The 20,891-nt window shown below is 41.9% G+C and overlaps 1 protein-coding gene across 6 annotated transcripts in view; it reads right to left on the minus strand.

The window, feature by feature from the left end:
• Positions 1-837: 837 nt before the first annotated feature.
• Positions 838-20,891, minus strand: part of LOC308084305 (homeobox-containing protein 1-like) — a 29,490-nt gene continuing 9,436 nt past the window's right edge. Inside the window, exons 3-11 of one of the 6 annotated variants that reach the window (XM_080426887.1) lie at positions 15,801-15,886; positions 15,592-15,702; positions 14,736-14,825; positions 13,357-13,513; positions 11,572-11,654; positions 11,200-11,295; positions 7,569-7,657; positions 5,651-5,734; positions 838-4,415 (exon numbers count right to left, since the gene is read on the minus strand). In XM_080426887.1, the coding sequence (XP_080283013.1) occupies positions 4,029-4,415; positions 5,651-5,734; positions 7,569-7,657; positions 11,200-11,295; positions 11,572-11,654; positions 13,357-13,513; positions 14,736-14,825; positions 15,592-15,702; positions 15,801-15,886 (1,183 nt within the window). In that variant the 3' untranslated portion in view covers positions 838-4,028. Of the gene's footprint in view, positions 4,416-5,650; positions 5,735-7,568; positions 7,664-11,199; positions 11,296-11,571; positions 11,655-13,356; positions 13,514-14,735; positions 14,826-15,591; positions 15,703-15,800; positions 15,887-20,891 lie in introns of all 6 variants that reach the window. The other 5 variants (XM_080426886.1, XM_080426885.1, XM_080426890.1 and 2 more) reach the window with 5 other exon arrangements.

Raw genomic sequence — 20,891 nt, forward strand, 5'->3', positions numbered from 1 at the left:
GAGGTATTTGTGTTGAGTTTAGAACTCAAGCAGACAGGGTTTTTTTTCTGTTCTGAAACTGATCTTGCTGTACAATGTCACTGGATTGACAGCTTCAGGCCATTATAGAAGTCCCCGGTCGTTTCATGCGTTTATCCCGCATCTCTACTGCATTGATACAGCAGACATTCTTTTCTTGAATTCTATACAGTTCAATTAAAAGGAGGGTTAAAAGTCAAATTGTAATGTATTTCAACCAACTAGTTACCAGGCCAATGCTGGTAGTACCCTCCAAGTCCTGAAAAGAAAGCAATATTTGCATTGTTTTTCCTATAACACTTTGTCGGGAGGCAGCCAAAGTGCAGCAGTAGTTTGATAAGCATGGGACTCCTACAAAATGACTACATCTGTAGATGGTTTTGATGTTTTGTAAAGTATTAATGCAATGAACCCGTTTTTTGATTTATGATCGATTTAAAGTTTAAACTTTAAATTTAAACTTTTGTCACCTGTGTGACCTGTCAATCACTCAGACAAATGAAAACGCCTAGAGGGCGGGGAGCGCTAGCACCATAGTAATGAATCCCTTAAAGTGTCATTTTAAATGGAAACTATACAATTAAAAGAATAACATAACAGTTTGTGTTTATAACACATTATGGCATATCAAGCAAATAAAGACACTTTGACAGGTAATATGCGTTTCTTGTCATCCTATGTTTCTCATCGAATGAAGTGACACATTTGATGTGTTTTTTCATAAGCATATCTCTAAGGCAGTGGATATTAAGCCACCGGGCGCCATTGGTAAAATAATTGTTACAGTTTCCAACCATCAGGCACTCTCGACTCCTTCCAGATCTGTACCCAGACTTTAACCATGCCAAAGCCCATTAGTCATCATTAGTGTTCAGTCATGTTCTTATTCCTAAACACCATTCCTTTAACCATATATATATATATACCTATTTGCAAAGGAAATATTCGCTCATCCACTTAGCTCAGATGCAGATGCAGATACGTTGGACAGTAACAAATGACTATTCATGAAGAAAAAAACTGCACACTGCTCTTGCTCAAAAGCATCAATTTTATTCACACACTAACGTTTCGCTTGCTGCTGAGCAAGAGCAGTGTGCAGGATTTTTCTTCATGAATATTTCTTCGTGAATGGTCATAGCCACATACCTAAACCATAACGTGTATAAAATAAATCGATACGCGAATCAATCCCAGGATCATTGGCACTCCACAAGGCACCTCAAGGCCCAAACAAACTTAGGTATTTAACCATTCTTAACCTATAACCACTGGTACGGGGCAGGGTTACACTAAAGAGCACAAGGCTGCCGATCGATTGGTCGGTAGTACTTGTGACTACTGACCAATCATAATGCCCAATGGCTGCATTTCCTTTACCAATGCCACCTGACGGCTGAATATCCACCACATATCTAAATCCTGGCCTACTTAAAATACTAGTTTCAACTATGATTATCATACAGCCAGTCAGTCAATATACAAGCTTAATGCTTTGGATAACTTCCAATATCAAGCACGACTCCTTCTCACAATCATGATTGTCATCCACTCTCTAATTCTCTCTGTCTCTCATCATCATCATCATCATCATCATCATCATCATCATCATAGCTTCATCATGAAATCTTCCCTATTCTATAGGTGAGCTAAGGAATGAAGCACCATGGAAAGTGCTGTTTTTTCTTCTGACACTATTAGCCAAAACAAAGAGCTCATTTTAGCAACATACTGCAACATTCTGTGTCAATGTAACTCAGGTCCATTTTTACACTTATTAAAAATGTAATTAACACTCACAATTTTGCTTTGTGCACCACCAAAGACCTGGTCGATGCAGTAGTTCAAATATTAAGAGAAATATAAATACGTTAAGCCGTTTTCAGTAACCCTTCTAAAATTACAGTTTGGCCCTGGGGCTGTTGTGAAAATACAATTTCTATGGTAATCTACATCTACATGCAGACTTGCTAGCGTGGCATTTCCCATTTCCTGTATTTATCCATCAATTGTCTCCCTCTGCATTTCTACTGCAAAGCACTTTTTAACTCAGTTTTTCAGAAAAGTGCTTCAAAAATAGTCTTGTTATCATTAGGTTATTATTACATCAGTAAGGCCCGGGCTACACCGGGCGCGGAATGGATCTGTACCGCTGGTGGAGCGGAACGGAAGGAGCACGAGAATCTTTGTGCTAGATATACAATATAAGATATACAACCGTCCTAAAAAGAATAGGCTGTCTGGTTTAATATTAACAGTTAGTTACAGAATAAAAATCATCCGCACACTGTCTTCACTTGCTCAATAAAGAAAATAATCACTTGCAGGCACTGACCGTTTCGGTCAGTGCCTGCAGTTGGGTGAATAAAAACTACACAAACACGGAAAAATAGAAGACAAACGCTCCCTCAACGGAGCAGAACCGCTCCGCGCCCGGTGTAGCCTGGGTGTAACACTGGAAACAGTCTGTTGATGGTCAACTGTTACAAATCAAATTAAGAAAACACTAAATATGTTTCAATGTTATGATGATAATATTACTATTATTACTTACACATGGCCTGTTGCTCTCAGAGCTCACACATGGGGGTGGTTGGCGAGGCTGCTACAGTGTAAAAATCCAGAGTGTTAATTTTAACTTTGAGAATGTAAAAATGGACCAAAGTAATGACAAGATAAAGTAACACTCCAGATTTTGTGTACAAGAAAGAAACCTTCTCCCTTGAAATAGGGATTTTCAGTTCAGTTGCTGATGCACACGTCTCACGCCTTCTTCATAAATATCTATGTTTACATGCGCACATTATCCTGAATACGGAATCATATCCTGGAGTCTTATTCAGGATATGTTGTTTACGGTATATGCATCTTTAATAACCGTTATCCAACATCCCTGTTTATCTTTGCCCTCTCGCTAGCTAGCATTTTAAGGGTAACGTCATTATTCCGATTAGCTATTATTCCGACGTCCCGTCGGTCCAACTGGCCCCATTATAACTAACCTAATTATGAGCAGACCCCGAATTTAAGCTAGTTACAAAGAGAGAAAGCCATTGGTTTCGGTCATAACTGGCCATTTTGTTCCTTGTTTCTTTGATGCTAATTTTTCATAACAAACTAATAGCTTATCCACGTTACTGAAACAAGAGTCATAGTGTTTACATGAACCAATACATCAAAAGATAGATATACATTTTTTTTTTTAGAGAAGGCCAATTATTTTTAACCCTTTTTCTCCCCAATTTAAGTCGTTATGCCAATTAATTCCTCCCCACACACATTTCTGTGTGTTGTCACTGCTGTTCCGCCCGACACTCCCTGCTGACAGGTGCTGCCCCAGCCTGTAAGAGTAGGTGCAGGGTAGGGGTGTGCCGATATATCGTCCCGCGATATATCGCGATACGTTTTCGTGACGATATGTATCGTTTTGGGTATAAATATATAGTTTTGAAAAAACTTTTTTTTTTTTACAATAATAATAATCAGGCATGCAAACAGCCTCGAGGTGAAAAGGGTGACAACTTGTTGTTTTTTTTCTGGTCAGGTGTCACACTATTGCCCTATTTGGATTCAAAACGGCTATTGTAGCTGAAAAGCTACAAGTTTGCATGTCTGAATAATGCAAAAACAGAATTATTTGTTTGCATTTGCTTTTTTTCTCCCCCATATATTTTCATAATAAAAAAGTGCGTATCGTATCGTATCGAAATCGTATCGAAGTTGTGAGCCCAATATCGTATCGTATCGTTTCGTGAAATTAGTGTATCGGCACACCCTTAGTGCAGGGCCAAAAAAAAAATATCACCCTTCCTGCCTGGCTTCCCTCCCCCCGAACACGGGCCAATTGTGTTTGTAAATAGACGCTCGACAAACCGGATGCACCGAGGTGGAACTATCCTGAATATTAAGGAGATTTTGTTGTGCATGTAAACGTAGACAATCTGCAATTCTCTGTCTCTCCATCTCTCTCTCACTCTGCCATCGTATCTCTCTCTCTCTCTCTCTCTCTCTCACTCATCCTCCTCCTCCAGGGCCTCAGTCTTGATTTCACTTCCTGTTCTAGCCGCTGACCCGGCGACAGCTGCCGCAACCGCTGCCTGGTTGGCCAGAGCCAGGATGGTATGGTTGACCGCTGCCATCTCTACGGCCAAGCTGATTGGGTCCTGGGGCTCGGCGAGCGAACTGTGGTGATTGGTGCTGCTGGGGTGGTCGTCGTGGAGGGAGGTGGGCGAAGGCGGAGACCAGGACACGCCCGCCAGTCTGGAACCTTCCGCGTGAGCCTCCGCCGCCGCCGCCGTCAGGGACCGGCCTATCAGGGAGCTGCCCCTCTGCCCCATCAGCCCGCCTCTGCCCAAAGCGGGCCAAGCTGCCAGCCAGCTGGGCAAGAGGCTTGGGACCTGAGAGGAGAGGAGAGGTTATCAGAGAGAGAGGAGGAGAGTCAAGCAGAAGAGGGAAAGAAAAAGACGATATGAAAGGGTGGGTAAGGAAAAGCAGAGAGAATGGGGCGCAGAGGAGGAGAGGAGAAAAGGGAGGGAGACAACAACAATAATAATAATAATACATTTCTGGCTCCATCTCAATAATCCATCATGGCTTCCTCCTGTGTCTTATCCCACATCCATTGCTAGTTGCCTGGTCTGGGCTTCTCATCAGTTTAGAAGAAAACAAGATGGCTGCTAGAGGAAATCATTTGAACCGAATGAGATGCAGCCAGGGGGTAATGGTTTGGCCCAGCCAGGGGGTAATGGTTTGGCCCAGTCAGAGGGTAATGGTTTGGCCCAGTCAGGGGGTAATGGTTTGGCCCAGTTTACATTGAGTGCCAAAAAAACTAAATATTATGTTTTTTTGCAAATACACCCGTGGAGTGCCATAAACATACCGTAATATTCCACAAGAGGGCGCTCTAACGCAACTTAGGAATGATCCTAGGACCCTTTTAAAAAAGGGAATGGACGGATGTGACGTCATCCCCCAAAAAAACAGACGTGCATCTGCCCCAATGATGGGATCTTGAGAAAAAGGTCCATATCTCCATATCTTTTTCGTGTGGTCAAAACAAGCCATTTTCGATGGGCGATCTCTCTGCAATGGCGGATCGCGGTAGGAATGTTATTGATCCAGTCGTTGGATCCAGGCTGTACCCCGTTTTAAAAAACCTCTGGCACTCAATGTGTTAATTGGGGAAATATACATTTTACAGTGAAATAATCTATTACAATAATTACTGTGTGTTCAAAGTGAGATTATTATTATTGGTAATTCGAGTTAAGGAGTTACTGGTAAAGTCATCTCTACCCATCAATGAACTACACATTTAATAAAACCCACCTATACCTTAAGTTGAATTTGAAAGTGCAGAGTTAATTTTGTGTACTTAGATTATACTAAGTAGGTTACATTTTGGAAGTAGATTGAAGGAATGAATCCTGTTAATCCGCCCATTCAGGCCAGGCCAGTTATTTGGAAAATGACATAATACACACAATACAAATAAATAGTTTCTTAGAGAGAGATTGTCCCAGTGAATCGGGGAGTTTATTGTCACAACCTCTCTATCCTTTAGTGATGTGTAATGAGTAACAGTGTGTTGTTGTGTATTGGTGTTTTGATGCATGTTGTGTACCTACTGTACCTGTGTGGGAGAGGATAGGTCCAGTCGACTCAAACCAAATGCTCTGCCTGTGACTCTCTTGTCAAACAACGTCACCTCACAGCCCTGTGGAAAAACAGGAAAGGGATTACAAACAGGAAACCTCCGAGTGTACAAATGTAACCAATTGTAATTTGGGTACATGTGTGCTTTCTTAGAGTTACAAATGGATAAATTGACACTGAGCAGGACAGTAACAAAAGAGATTTCCCCCGACTTTCACATAATATTGATCTGAAATTAACACAGCAGGTGGATCCTGATGAAAGCGATGATTCAAGGTCAAATACAATGAGTAAGTGGCTCAGGTACAATTGAACTGGATGCAATATGGCATTGTCAGATATAGTGATCCCACAATAAATTACAGTGGCAATATTTAATTTGATTCAGAACGACCTGGTATGGTATTAGATCATGCAAGAACTAGCAGTTATACTCTCAATCTGCAGATTAAAGGTGTCGTTTTCAAACTTTTTGTACCTAAGGCACGGCAAATGGATTCAACCCGACTACCTTAAGACAGTGTCGGCAGCATATCTTCTTGACAATGGTGAAGAGAAAAGAGAACTGGACACCCCATTCGGATGCTATCAATGCATTAAATGGGATCACCTTTTATTAGACCATTGAATGGGCGAAGTAGGCGACATACTGACCTACCCGCGATTTATCAGACCATTCATTGGGTGTTATCAAGACATACTGACCTACCGACGGAGATGACTTAAATAGTCCAGTTTCGGTTTTGGTTTTGGTTTCGGACTCAGGCGAACTGGAACCCCGTGAAGGACCACCGAGGGAGCTAAAGCGACCGAGTTGCCGTCCTGAACGGTGTGACGTTCGCCTGAGCGTACTCAGCGCCGTTGGAGTTATGTACCGATAGGCACAGAATCGTAAATCTTGTTGTGGGGACTGCTCCGCCTCCAAGTAGGTCAGTAGCTCCTGATTACGCCCAATGAATGGTCTGACAAATCGCAGGTAGGTCAGTATATCGGCTACTCGTCGCCTACTCGCCCATTCAATGGTCTGATAAAACGTGATAATCTCCCATTCAATGCATTGATAGCATTCGAAGCCGGTGAACTGGATGTGTCTGTTGACAACAAGCACCTGGAGTTCCAGCAAGCCCCAAAGTACCTTGGTGTAAGCCTGGATAGGACACTGTCCTACAAACAACACCTAGAAGAAGTGAGGGCCTAAAGTGACATCTCACTTATCTGTTGCCTCACTGGTACGATCTGGGGAGCCTCCACCAAGACACTTCCAATCTCCACACAAGCCCTGCAGTCTTCTCTGCAGCCGAATACTGTGCCCCAGCCTGTAGTAGAAGCCCACACGCCAAGAAGGTTGATGCTGCCATTAACAACGCTCTCCGGATCATAACTGGCTGCCTGAAGCCCACAGTAAGGAAAGCCCAGAAACATGGCATATCCTGCTTGACACTAAAACTAAGGTAGTGCCTCCAAACAGACTCAGGTCCCGCCACCCCTACAGTACAAGAGATGCTTAGTTCTATCCAATAGGCCATGTCTACAAACGCATGGCTGGCGGCATCCTGGAAGCAGGAATGGGAGTTGGCTGGACCCACACGTATCCACCATTACAATGGGGACCCGGGAGACGGCGTTGAAGGAGAAGATCCACCACGCCGGCAATGGACCCTGCTGAACCGCCTACGTACTGGGGTCGGAAGAAGTGGGGCCTGGCAGCATGCAAGTGCGGGGAGCTTGAGCATAAACAACCATCAGAGGAGGGCCTCTTCCTAGTGGGACCAGAGACGAGGGAATGGCTGCACGACACCGAGTTGGACATTTGATGCCGATATACACGAAAGAGGAACTTATGACCTTTGCATATCATTGTCTATCACAGACAGAGTTGTGGATGGGTGGGTTACCTGGTCAGGAAAGTCATTTCCATCGACCTCGTCACTGTTGGAGTGTCCCCCTGGACTCTGGACCTCGATGCCATGGCTCTCCAGGATTGCTGCTTCTTCGAAAAAACACAAACCTCTCCATAACATATCGATGCCTCTAGTCTCTGGTTCAGCTTCAAAATACACATGATTAGTTTAAGACAACAAATTCTGGGTCTGTGGTGTCTATTCATATGCCATGGTGTATGTAGACTTGCCCTCTGGTTGAAGCCATGTTCATTAGTGAAATTAGTTGGTGTAGGGTTGATTGGAAACGGGTGTACATACATCTAAAGCCATAATGGATGTAGGCCCCACTGTTGCCACCTTACTGGTTGGTTTCAGTATTTGGGGTTTAAACCCCAATGTAAGCAAATAATAATAATAATAAACTTTATTTGTATAGCACCTTTCATGACATGAAATGCAGCTCAAAGTGCTTTACAGAGCAAGAATACAATTACAGTTAGAACCAATTTAACAATAAAGCAAACAAAAATAAAATAAAATAAAAGCAAAGGCAAAAGCAAAGGCATAAAACAACATTAAAATAGGGAATACAGTGAGGAATTAAAAATCAACCAAAGAATCAGCTAAAAGCAAGAGTGAAGTAATAGGTCTTGAGCTGTGCTTTAAAGCTATCGACAGAGGCTGCCTGTCTTAGGTGTAATGGGAGTTTATTCCACACTGTCGGTCCGTAAAAGCAGAATGCTGCTTCACCGTATTTTTTATATGTCATTGTAGGCACCTCGAGCAGGTCAGCACTTGAAGACCTGAGGGCCCGGTTTGGAACATATCTCTCTAGGCAGTCAGAGAGGTAGGTAGGTGCCAGACCATTTAGAGCTTTATAAACTATGAAAAGAATTTTAAAATCAATCCTAAAAACAACCGGGAGCCAGTGTAGTGAAGCAAGAACTGGAGTGATATGTTCTCTCATCCTGGTTTTAGTTAAAATTCTGGCTGCCGCATTTTGAACAAGTTGTAATCTGTCAGTTGTTTTCTTTGGCAGGCCAGAGTAGAGTGCGTTGCAGTAATCAAGCCGAGAGAAAACAAAAGCGTGGATCAGCGTCTTTGCATCGTCTAACGACAGATAGTCTCTAATTCGCGCAATATTTCTAAGATGAAAGAAAGCAATCTTGGTGACATGATTAATGTGTGTATTGAAATTCAATTCAGAATCGATAATCACCCCCAGGTTCTTTACTGTGGTGTTACTTTCTACAGCCAGGTTACCAAGTCTACTTGTTATTGATTCTCTCTGCTCACTGGAGCCAATTATGAGAACTTCTGTTTTATCCTCATTTAGCTTAAGAAAGTTCTCACTCATCCAGCATTTTATACTGGACAGACAGGTCAACAATGGGTCTAGAGCGCAGGGGTCGTCTGGAGCTACTGAAAGATACAGCTGGGTATCATCAGCATAGAAATGGAAGTTCACTCCGTGATCGGCGATGAGTTCTCCCAGCGGTAGTATATACAGGGAGAACAATAAGGGACCCAGAATTGAGCCCTGTGGAATACCAGAACAGATGTTGTGTTTGTCTGAGTCAAAGTTAGCTAGACTGACAAAATAGCTTCTGCCTGTTAGGTAAGAGTGAAACCAAGACAAGGCTGTGCCTGACAAACCAATCCAGTACTCCAAACGTTGTAGTAGAATTGTGTGATCAATCGTATCAAAAGCAGCGGTTAAGTCAAGAAGTAGGAGAACAGATACATTTTTGTCGTCAGCGGACACCCTTAGATCATTAATTACTTTTACAAGTGCTGTTTCTGTACTATGACCTTTCCTGAAGCCAGATTGGAATTTGTTATGAACCTTATTGTTCTGTAGGAACACATCCAGTTGATGAAAGATAGTTTTTTCTAAGACCTTGCCCAAAAATGGCAGATTTGAGATTGGTCTATAATTACCCAGCACCAATGGATCAAGGTTGTGTTTCTTGAGTAGCGGCCTGACTACAGCCGTTTTCAGTGAGTCTGGAAAGACGCCTGAAAGTAGAGAGCTGTTTACAATTCTTAGGATATCTCCAATAACACTGTCTAAAACCTCTTTGAGAAACGGGGTGGGTACTACATCCAGTGAGCAAGATGATGATGTCATCTGTGATATAGTTTTACGGAGTTCCTCTTCATTAATTGCGCAGAATGATATTAGGCTTCCTCTGGAGGGATCTACATTTTTGCACCATGCACCATTTGCCACATTTGCAGTGCTAGCAGCAGCATTCATAATACCAGCTCGAATGCTAAAAAATTTGTTTTCAAAAAAGGATGCGAACTCATCACACTTAGCTTTAGAAGCAGGGAGCGACTCCTTGTAAGCCTGGGGGGGGTTTAAGAGATGTTCAATGGTAGAGAATAAGACTCTGGCATTTTGCTTGTTGTCATTGATAATGCGTGAAAAATATGCCTGCCTTGCCAAGCGCAGTGCTTTGTTATTGGCCACTGTTGACTTCTTAAAGATCTCTAGGTGGACAGTGAGTTTGTTTTTTCTCCAAATTCGCTCAGCTTTACGACATTCTTTCTTGAGTGAGCGCATGTGCGCGTCGATCCAGGGTGTTACTCTAGAGTTAAGTTTCTTTTTAGTTTTCATAGGAGCCACTATGTCGAGAGCTGACTCTAATTTGAGATTAAAATGTTGAACCATATCATTCACTGAGGGAGCATCAAGTAGGGGGGGCACCTGCACACACGCCAGATGACGAGGAAACTCGTTTGCTGCAGATGAGCTAAAAAAACGTTTTTTTATAGTATATTCTGTATTGTTTTTCCCTAGATCAGAGACAGTCATATTAAAACACAATAAATAGTGGTCTGTTAGTTCGGGCTTATCAATAATACTGTCAACAGTGATATTCAAACCTTTAGTGATCACCAAGTCCAGGGTATGGCCATGTTTATGTGTTGGCCCAACAACATGTTGAATAAAGTCAAAGTTGTGCAGTAACTGTAGGAAACCCATAGCCACAACATCCGAAACAATGTCAACATGTAGATTAGCATCTCCAGTAATCAGAGTTCTGTCATAATTAGTGGAACAGATAGATAAAAGTTCTGATATTTCTGTTAGAAATAAGGCTTTGCTGCACTTTGGAGGTCGATAAATGGAGACATTCAGTCACAATGGAAATGTTTCCCTTCATGTTAACCTTTCTCCTTTTGTTTTTGTCTTGGTTTAGTTATGGTGGTGTATTAACTTGTCCCACCAGAACACAATACAGACATTCGGCGCTCTAAACTGAAGAAGCACCGTATTAGATTTGGGATGATCACTACAAATTTGACTGTAGAGATAATGTATACCGATTTGCATGATGTGGTTCAGTGGGTTCAGCAAAAATCGGCCCTATAACTGGCCAATGTGAAGTTTCACAGCAATAGGACGTTGCGTTCATAATTTGAGCCATTTTGTTCAAAACAAGCCACTCCTGCAAACTTTAGATGCCAATCTTATTAGCCAATCAGGATGGTATATGAAAAATCGGACGGACACACACACGGACGGACAGGGGGAAAATCATAGTCTCGGCCACGCCTTCGGTCTGGCGGAGACAACAACGAACACAAGAAAGGGTCTATAGACAGACACAAAGGTGTTGGCAGTAAACATTACCTATGTTAGCTCGTCTCTTGATCTCTTTGCGTCGGTTGGCGAACCAGTTGTACACCTTCAGAGAGGTAACCCTCTCCAAATCAGACAGCTTTTTACCTGTTGCACACACACACACACACACACACACACACACACACACACACACACACACACACACACACACACACACACACACACACACACACACACACACACACACACACACACACACACACACACACACACACACACACACACACACACACACACACACACACACACACACACACACACACACACACACACACACTTTATTCCAGGTTTTTGTGTACAATTTCTATTAAATCCTATGCCCCCCCAACTCTCTCTCTCTCTCTCCATGCTGTTGTTCACCTGGTTTTTGGATAACAGCATTGCACGCATTGGCGATCTCTTCTCTCTTAGCTTCATCAGGATACTGGTTGTCATTGAAGTAGCTGAGCAGAGAGAAACACACACAATACAAATAAACAAACCAAACGCATACATACTCCAAGTGCAAAAATAGATTGAGTGCTCTGGAAAATGTTTCATATTTTCATATATGTGTGTAGTCGCATTGATGGCTAAATATAATGTCAGATTTAGAGCTAATTTATACTCTGTCATATGACTGCATTGTGCATTGAACATAACAGATCTTTGCAAAGCAGGGTCTTTCCTTGAGCAACACAGTTAAAGGTAGGGTAAGTGATTTTCTTTGCTTAAAATAAGTGTTAAATAGCTCTATATTCTGATAGTAATCATTGCTATAGAGTGTTTGTTCAGTAAAAGTAGTCTCCTTGTCTCTCCACCTCTTTATAAAACAGAAAATGCATTTTTGTTTCAGTTCCAGTTTCATTTCCAATTTTATCCAGTCAGGATAGAGAACTCAATCAGGATATAGATTAAACAAGTGAAATTGGAGGTGATGACACTAAGAAATGAGCAGGCAAAATTGGAACTGGAACTGTATAAAAATGAAGCTTAAAAATGGGTGCTTTCTCCTGATTGGCTGAGATTTTGACACCTACCGGAAAATGTATTTTCTATTTATTAAAGAGCTGGAGAGACGGGGAGACTCCTGTTACTGAACAAACACTCTATAGCAATGATTACTATCAGAATATAGTGCTTTAACCTTTTAACAAAATACTTTTTGTTTTAACCCAAAAATATCACTTACCCTACCTTTAAGTATAAGTATAAATTACCAGTCTTCCAGGTTATTGTGTACAATTTCTATGAGATTCTATTCTATGTTAAGAAAGTGTGCGTAGATTCTGTTCTTACCTAAGAACAGATCACAGCTAAGAAAACATTGGAGTATACCAAAATCTTCTTAAAAACTTCTTATGTGGGTTGGTTGAGAATGGTTGCTGCATGAGGCCCAATGTTTTCAGTGTTAACGCTAGATGGCGCTCTTCCCCAATCTATGAGTGATCCTATGACTTCCGGAGAAGAGTATACCCGGAAATAACGTGATCGCAACAAACACAGCCCCGTCCGATCAAATGTTAAAGGTTTTGAGAAAAATACATTTCTTCTGCGTTTTTGGCGAGAACAAGCTATATTCAACAGCCAAATAAATAACTAAAGAACGGAGGATCGTGGTGACATGCTTTTTTCTCTCCGATGGAAGCAGAGACACTCCTCCCTCCGTCTTTTGCCACACTCTGTGTGTCGATCGTCCTGGAGCGAAATATTCTGTGGCTCTTGAAAGGTTAGTAAAAATGCTCAAAAACGCTGGCACTGGCTGCAGACTGTTCTGAAAAACTCTGGCAGTGAAGGAGTAAATCATTTCTATTGGTTCAGTATTTATAAAACCCACAGACACACTTAAACATTTTCACTTTAAACTTTTCCCAAAAATAGCCAAAATAGCAGATTTTCGAGCCTGTCATGTGTTGTTAATCTCTCAAGAACAGATTCATAGTAAAAAAAACAGCAGAGGGCGCTGTTTTTCCTTTTCATTTGGCGATGGGTTCCCAGATTGGTGTGTTGTGAGCTTGCAGATTAGCTATTTTTGCAACTTTTGTGTGGCACTGTAGTGTGACGAAGTAGGGCATTCATTTACAAAAAGAAAACAAAAAAAACAAATTTGAAATATAGAGATACGAGGTTTCAGCCCGACAGCAACGTTATGTGATGTGACCTCACCTCTCCATGACAGTCAGGCATTCCTTCCTCCAGGTGAACCTGCTTCCTCTTCGCAGACGGAAGCTGCCAGGGGTGGAGCTAATGGGGGGTGGGGCCTGGTGCCAGTCCACCATGTCATCCAGAGCCAATGGGGCGGCTCTCATGGCCAGAGTTGCACCTATAAAAAGGTCACAGCAACCACACAAACGTTTTTGTGATTTTCTGTGTCTTCCAAACATAATGCAATCATTGTAATTTATTCAGTACCTTGTCATAAACTATCCTGACTAAAGGGCTGTTCACATGTAAGCCATGTATACTACTGTAGTCTACTGGCTGGACGCTGTTCTGTAATGTTGTAGTCTACTGTCTTAACGTATGGCCTGGAATGCTGTTCTGATGTGAGTCTTATGTTCATGTTCATGTATTTTACAGCTGACCTCGAATTCGTCTTTTTTGTCTTTACGGTTTCGTCCATAGTATCTTATTGTGTGCTTTTAATTCAATTCATTCAACACTAATCTTTAAGGGTGTCCTTGGCACAAAATATTTTTCAGATGGGGGTCTGTGGTCTCGACATGAGAAAGTTTGAGAACCACTGAACTACACGAGACAAAGTCAGGTTTCAGCGGTTTCCGTTTCCGTGTTCAGGAGAGAAAACCAGTGATGCAGTACAGATACATAATAAAGTATAGAAACAGATACCAGCCAGACTGGAGTCAGACCTCTAACCCTGAGAGACTGGCACATACCTAACTGTATATGGACCAAAAACAACCGTAGCATGTCATTTTGTCTCACCACTGTTTTACAGGCTCCATCATAAAATGTTTATTTATATGGCTTTTGGTCCTAAAACATCTCATGAGGTTCACCTAAAACAAGTTCAGCCAAACCAAATCGGTTAACCTATATACCATGACATGAAGTAAACCTATACCATGTCAAAAAGTTACCCCAACTACTATGGTTATGCAACAGTGAATGTGTCACAGACACACAACAAAATTACATTGGTTCCGCAGACATCTAAGTTACAATGCTATGTGTATTTCTACAGCAGTTCTCGACCCTTTTAATTTCAAGGACCCCCAGTTTAGTAAGGATTTGATCTCTCTGTGACCCCATTATACACTGTAAAATAATCTATGTTAATTTAACTATATTGAGAGTGTACAAATGGAACCAAATGTACCTGTAAGGGTCCATTTGTGCACTCTCAGAGTTACAGAATCATAAAGGGTCCATCTGGACCCACAGTGGACCCCGAACCCGACATTCAGAACCGGTGTTCTAGAGTATTTTACAGCTGTTGTCTTTGAATTCCCCTGTTTTGTCTTGACTGTTTTGTGCATAGTATTTGAATACATTCTCTTGTTTTATTAGTTCTGTGCAGAGACCTGAAATAATGGATGTAGAGAGTGTCCACGTGATGAGTTGTGTGCGAAATATGCTGTCTAACTGGCTGGGCCATCTGGACATATTAATCCCTTTGAAAAGGAGCATGATATCTATTAGAGGCTGGTACAACATACAGTAAAACATATGTATGCATGCATACATCCACTCACATTCTTATGCACACACACACACACACACACACACACACACACACACACACACACACACACACACACACACACACACACACACACACACACACACACACACACACCTCATTAAACTTTTATGGAGCAGCCGATGGAGGAATGTTTGAGGATGTAATCAAATACAGCATCCTTTCATTCTTAATGTCTGATTTCTGCTGTTGATTTGATCAAGGACTCATTCCCGTTTCATGTGGGGAAAAAAAAGCAGGAATAGGATATGATGTTTGGAGAGACTGGTTATGAGGGACAGGGATGCAGTACTGGGAGAGTCACATCAATATGGACCAAACAATGATATTTTATGTGTCTGCAAGTTATCCTATTTTCCCTGAACTTCATTAATGACACAATTTCATAATGTATGTTTAGCAATATTGTATATGTCTTTATTAACTCAATTCAATCTTGAAATCTGTAAATAAAACTGGTTGAAGGGGAAGCAACATAGCAATAGAGATGATTTTAGTGAATGATTTTCCCTTTACACTGCAAAAAAAAGAAAATCCCAACCAGTGTGAAGTAATCAGTCCCTTTGATGAGTTTATTTGTGTGTACAGAATGTGCAGGAGTACACACAAAGCTACTATAAATGGAGCCTGTCACTGGGATGGATGTCGACTTGTTGGAGGGAAACAGGAGGTATTACCTGGGTTGCTCTTCTCCAGTTGGTACCAGCGAAAGAAGGCCCTCTTCTTCTGTTCACTGAGGTCTGAACCCTGCTGGAGCAACCAGTGAGAGATCCTACTCTGACTGATGCCTGGAGAGAAGAGAGAGATAGCAGAGTTTGTAGAATGTAAATCATATGTACTGTGTATGTTAGGGGTCAAAGTTTAAGGGAAGGGCCCAGATACTTGCCTGTTACCTGAGCGACCACAGCCTGCGAGATTCTCCTGTTCCCCAGAAATGCCTTGATCTCCTCCTTGATCATGGAGCTGTCCCTTCTAGAGGACAAGAGGAGGGATGGGGCAACAAAAAGAGAGAGAGAGAGGAAGGGAGAGAGAGAAAATATGGCTTTGCACAAAGTCTTATATGAGAAAATATAAAAGCTGCCACATACACCCATGTATATCACACACACACACACACACACACACACACACACACACACACACACACACACACACACACACACACACACACACACACACACACACACACACACACACACACACACACACACACACACACACACACACACACACACACACACACACACACACACACACACACACACACACACACACACACACAGTTTCTTTGAGCAGACTCATTTACATATATATTGATATGGTGCTGAGGTTCAATGTGTGTAGAAATGAAGGCATATTTCATGTGCCGTTCCCTCCTCTGCTGCTCATCTCACTTTTCACAAAGTGTGGGGTTTTAGGCCTCTCAATATTTCCAGCGGCAAAAACCTAGTATATGGCTAGACCACAATGACCACAAAGCTTTGCAATTGTCTATACCAGTCCTGTCAATAGAGCACCGAAGTCCTGACGTCACTGCCAGTAGAGGGCGCTTTCCGCAGGTTCATGGCTTTACTTTTTGTATTGATATCCTCATTGGGGAATCTTAGATCGCTTCATATAAGAACCGTGTTCCAAAAATAAACACAACACCCTGGCGTTTTTACTCATATGGATATGAAGCATCGACAGAAGGTGTAAATGTACACATTTACCCAAAGAGTAACACAATATAAACACTAGAAACGAGTCAAACAACCCAAAGACTACATTCCCCATGAACGCGGCTGCTGTAGGGACAGTGATTTCAGACCCGGAAGTAGTAGTTCTTAAGACTTTTAAGGCAGAATTAATTCAATTTTCGCCAGAAACAGGCTGTATCAAATATGAATGAATATTATAAACGATGCAGAGCCACCCCCCTGACAAAAACGCCAGGGTGGTGTGTTTATGTTTGGAACACAGTTCTTATATGACGTGATCTAAGATTCCCAAATGGGGATTTCAACACAAAAAATAAAGCCACAAACCCGTGGAACAGTGCCCTCTAGTGGCAGTGACGTTAGACTTCGGTGCTCTATTGTCACAGTGTAGCCCATGTCCATGCCCTGTATGGGAGTTCTCTATATTCAGTCTTACTTAGGTCAATCTTAGAGCCAGATCGACATATTGGTCTGACCGATATCTTTTTAACTTTTTTAGTGACATCAGTATCTGCAATTATGCAGCCGATATGTCTCGATTTTTAACAGCTTTCAACATTGTGTCCCTATTTTGAATCTTGAGCTTGCAGATCATCAGATTTCTGAAATTGCTACTTTTGAGAAACTTTAAATCAAATCTAAGTTTCTCAAATTGATTACATTAGAATTTTCATGGACAAAATATCGGTCATCGTTGCCAATGCCTGACAGCGTGCCGCGGGTTCAAATTCCGATCGCGTCGACCTTTGCTGCGCGTCACTACAGTCAGTCTACTGTATACTATCAATAAAGGCAGAAAAGGTCAAAATAAATAATATATATATATATTTTTTAAAACATCGGTGGGCAAGGTCTCATGGTGATCAGACCCAAAAATCTAGCACCGGTCAGGCTCTAGTCAATTTTGTGCCATTCAAAGTCTAGTTGAGTTTCCGCCTAGGACAGTGGTTTTCAACCTTTTTCATGCCAAGGACCCCTAAATTGATATATACATTTGGCCGCGGACCACCATCTGAAAATGTTTTGTGCCAGGGACCCCCAGAAGCAAAGATTTGAGTTAAAAAATGTCCAGAAGCAAAGATTTGAGTTAAAAAATGTATGTAATGTATTGTAAATATATTCAAAGATTTGCACACATTTTCAAGATTTTTCAAAAATAGCAGATCTACAAGCTCATAGCGCGGCACTCGGTGCCGCGCTATGAGCTTGTATATCTGCTATTTTTTAATAGCCAAAACTAAGTGGTTAAAATGATTCTGACGCTATGTTAACTCATTTAGCTGGGGACCCCCCTGGTACTCCCCCAAGGACCACTGGTGGTCCCCGGACCACTGGTTGAAAACCACTGGCCTAGGAGAAGGGGCGTGGAGTGGAAAATGAAATTGCCCATCAGCCTGTTGTAGTCTGGTCTAATCAATTGTGGTCCAGCCTAGCAGAATGTGGTTTAGTAAGGGGAATTTAAGATGTACAGTATGTGCCAAATCAGAATCAGAATACATTTTATTGCCAGGTATGTTTGCACATATTATGATGAATTTATCTTGGTGTGCTAGGTGTAATTACCCAGAATAACAAAAACCACAGTATAGAAACAAACAACTCAATTATTTACAACTACCGACTCAAAATATTAAGATATAAAGGTAAGCAGAGATGGCTAGAAACTATACGGTATTTTATGCAATATACACATGTGCTCCAAGTAGGGAGTGAGACTTTGCCCCAAGTGAAGGAGTTTTAAGTAAGAAACAAGGGTCTTGTTCACGAGTGAGGGGAGGACGGAGCAGGAGATCAGGCGTAAAATCGGAGCAGCAGGAGCGGTATTGCAGTCGCTGTACCGCACTGTTGTGGCGAAAAGAGAGCTGAGCCAGAAGGCAAGTTAATCTTGTTGATTATAATTTGTCTAGTGTCATAAACCTGCTGCTCTGATATAATATGCTTCTATTTCTCCTATTCTACTTCTCTCTGTGCAAGGCCACTGAGCTGGCTCTTTTTGAGATAACACTCTCTCCTTAGAGTCCCACTAACTTTGTTTTGCTCTGATGGGTCCAGCCTGGTATTGATTGATTGATTGAATATTTTATTAGTCAAAAAATGTAAAACAGCACAGTTACATTTAAAATACTTTGTCTAACAGGTCCGTTCATAAAAGTCCTTGCGGACTTGTTTCCAATGAGGGCCTTGGTATTCAATTCATAGACATATATAGTGGCACCACAGTTCGAATATCATTACCAAAAAAAAAAAAACAGCAAAAAAGATATCACTATGTACAACAACAACAAAAAAAAAGAGGGGGAAAATGATATGTACAAGAACAGGGGGGGGGGGGTCTGCTGTCTAACGGGAAAATGGTACTACCTCCTCCTTTGGCCACCTGAAAGGTGCTTTTTTAAGGCTCTTTTAAATGAGCCCAGCGAACTGCATGTTTTGAGGGATGGAGTTAGACTATTCCAATCCTGGGTGGCAGTGCTGTAGAAGGAGAATTTGCCCATGTTTGTTTTATGGGTGGGTGGTACCAAATTGTTGTTAACGCTCCCTCTGGTATTGTGACTGTGGGTGTCGCTAACCTTTTGGAGGTATTTACTCAGATATGCGGGAATAGGGGGCATATCGGGCAAATTTGCATTTACAATTTTGAAGGCCAGGTATGTTCACCATAACACTAGGAGGTTAATCTCGGACTGTTTTCAGAACAATATATCTTGGTGTTCTTCTCTAACCATTCTTTTCAGTGCCACGGAGTGACCACTGACCAGCAGTGACCGGTCAGAGCCGAGGTCAACGTGTTGTTTGAGACATTTGGACGCTGTTTGTCCAAAGATAAACTGTCACACCATCATCATCATCATCCTCATCTGACGACGACGTAATCGTCACTCTTTTCGTTCTATGTGGTGAGAGACGACGACCGATGAAGCGTGAACATGTGATACTGTAACCTTCCCACGTCTCTCTGTCTGACTAGAAATATAATATAATCATTATACCCAATGGCTGCCTGTCTCCGGCTGAATTTTCTTGTCGCCTTTATGAAAGTGTCTGGTACTTTATGTGGGTGATAAGGAAAAACAGCTCCATCACTAGGTCTACCGAGCAATCTTCGTTCCTACTCTCACCTATGGTCATGAAGAGTGGGTCATGACTGAAAGAATAAGTTTGCGTATAAAGCGGCCGAAATGAGTCATCACACTACACAAGTCTCTTTTTGAAATCGCCTGTCATAATATCGTTTTGGTTTTCACACTATATGATTGATCGCCGACACACACACACACACACACACACACACACACACACACCTGCTTTCTCCTCCTACATGAGGACTCTTTTACAACCCTAATAAATGACAATCTTTAAATAACCCACCAACCGAGCACCAGGAGACCCTGTAGTGGTCTCACTCTAGCAGGAAACTTGTCCCTGCCAGACCACAAAGGAATGTCTTCTCCACAGTTCAAAATGTCAGCTTTGATTTAAACTTAAACATAGGAAAGGATGTGAGTTCTCTACGTTCTTAAAGGAACACTTCAACTTTTTCCAACCTCATCTCCTGGATGCTCACTAGAGGACGGTACCATTTCCATTTACTCGCTGTGTCATGTAGATGGGCTGTGTGGATAGCTCGAACATTTACCCAGCCATCATCGGTCGGGGATTTGAAACTAGATTTTTTTAAATTGATGCAACAACCGTGGCTACTATTTTAGCGTGCTACTCCAGGAATAGAAAGGCTGTCATTTCCATTAGCTTGAAACCCTGGCAGATGCATTTTCCAGCTATGCACAGCCCACCTTTGAGTCACAGAGTGAGTACACAGAAACAAATGGTACCGTCTTACAGTGGCGTAGCCAGAACACTAGGGTAGGCAGGGCGCGCGCTAAACTTAGCGGTTTTTGGCAGGTTTTGGGTACTTTTTTGGCGGGTTTGTGACGGATTTTGGATACACGTTATCAAAATGGCTGAATATGATATAAAAATCACACCCAGTGTGAAGTGAGCGGTGCTATTTATGAGATATTAATTTCATCATGCATCTCGGTAGCCAATCACAGCACGTCCTGCGAAGTGACGTGCTTAAATTTTTTACATTATTATTCATTTCATTCTAGTGAATGGTAAAGCCATTCTAGTGACGTCATAATACTGATGTCATTGTATTATGACCCTACTATAACACTACTAATACTATCAATACTCAATACCAGCAACATTCTTAGCGATCCCACACTGTTTCTTCAGGAACAGTACTTTCTAGTTATTATTATTATTACGCC

The sequence above is a fragment of the Gymnoscopelus braueri genome, assembly GCF_963280865.1.
Source record: "Gymnoscopelus braueri genome assembly, chromosome: 1".
NCBI classification, from domain to species: Eukaryota; Metazoa; Chordata; class Actinopteri; order Myctophiformes; family Myctophidae; genus Gymnoscopelus; species Gymnoscopelus braueri.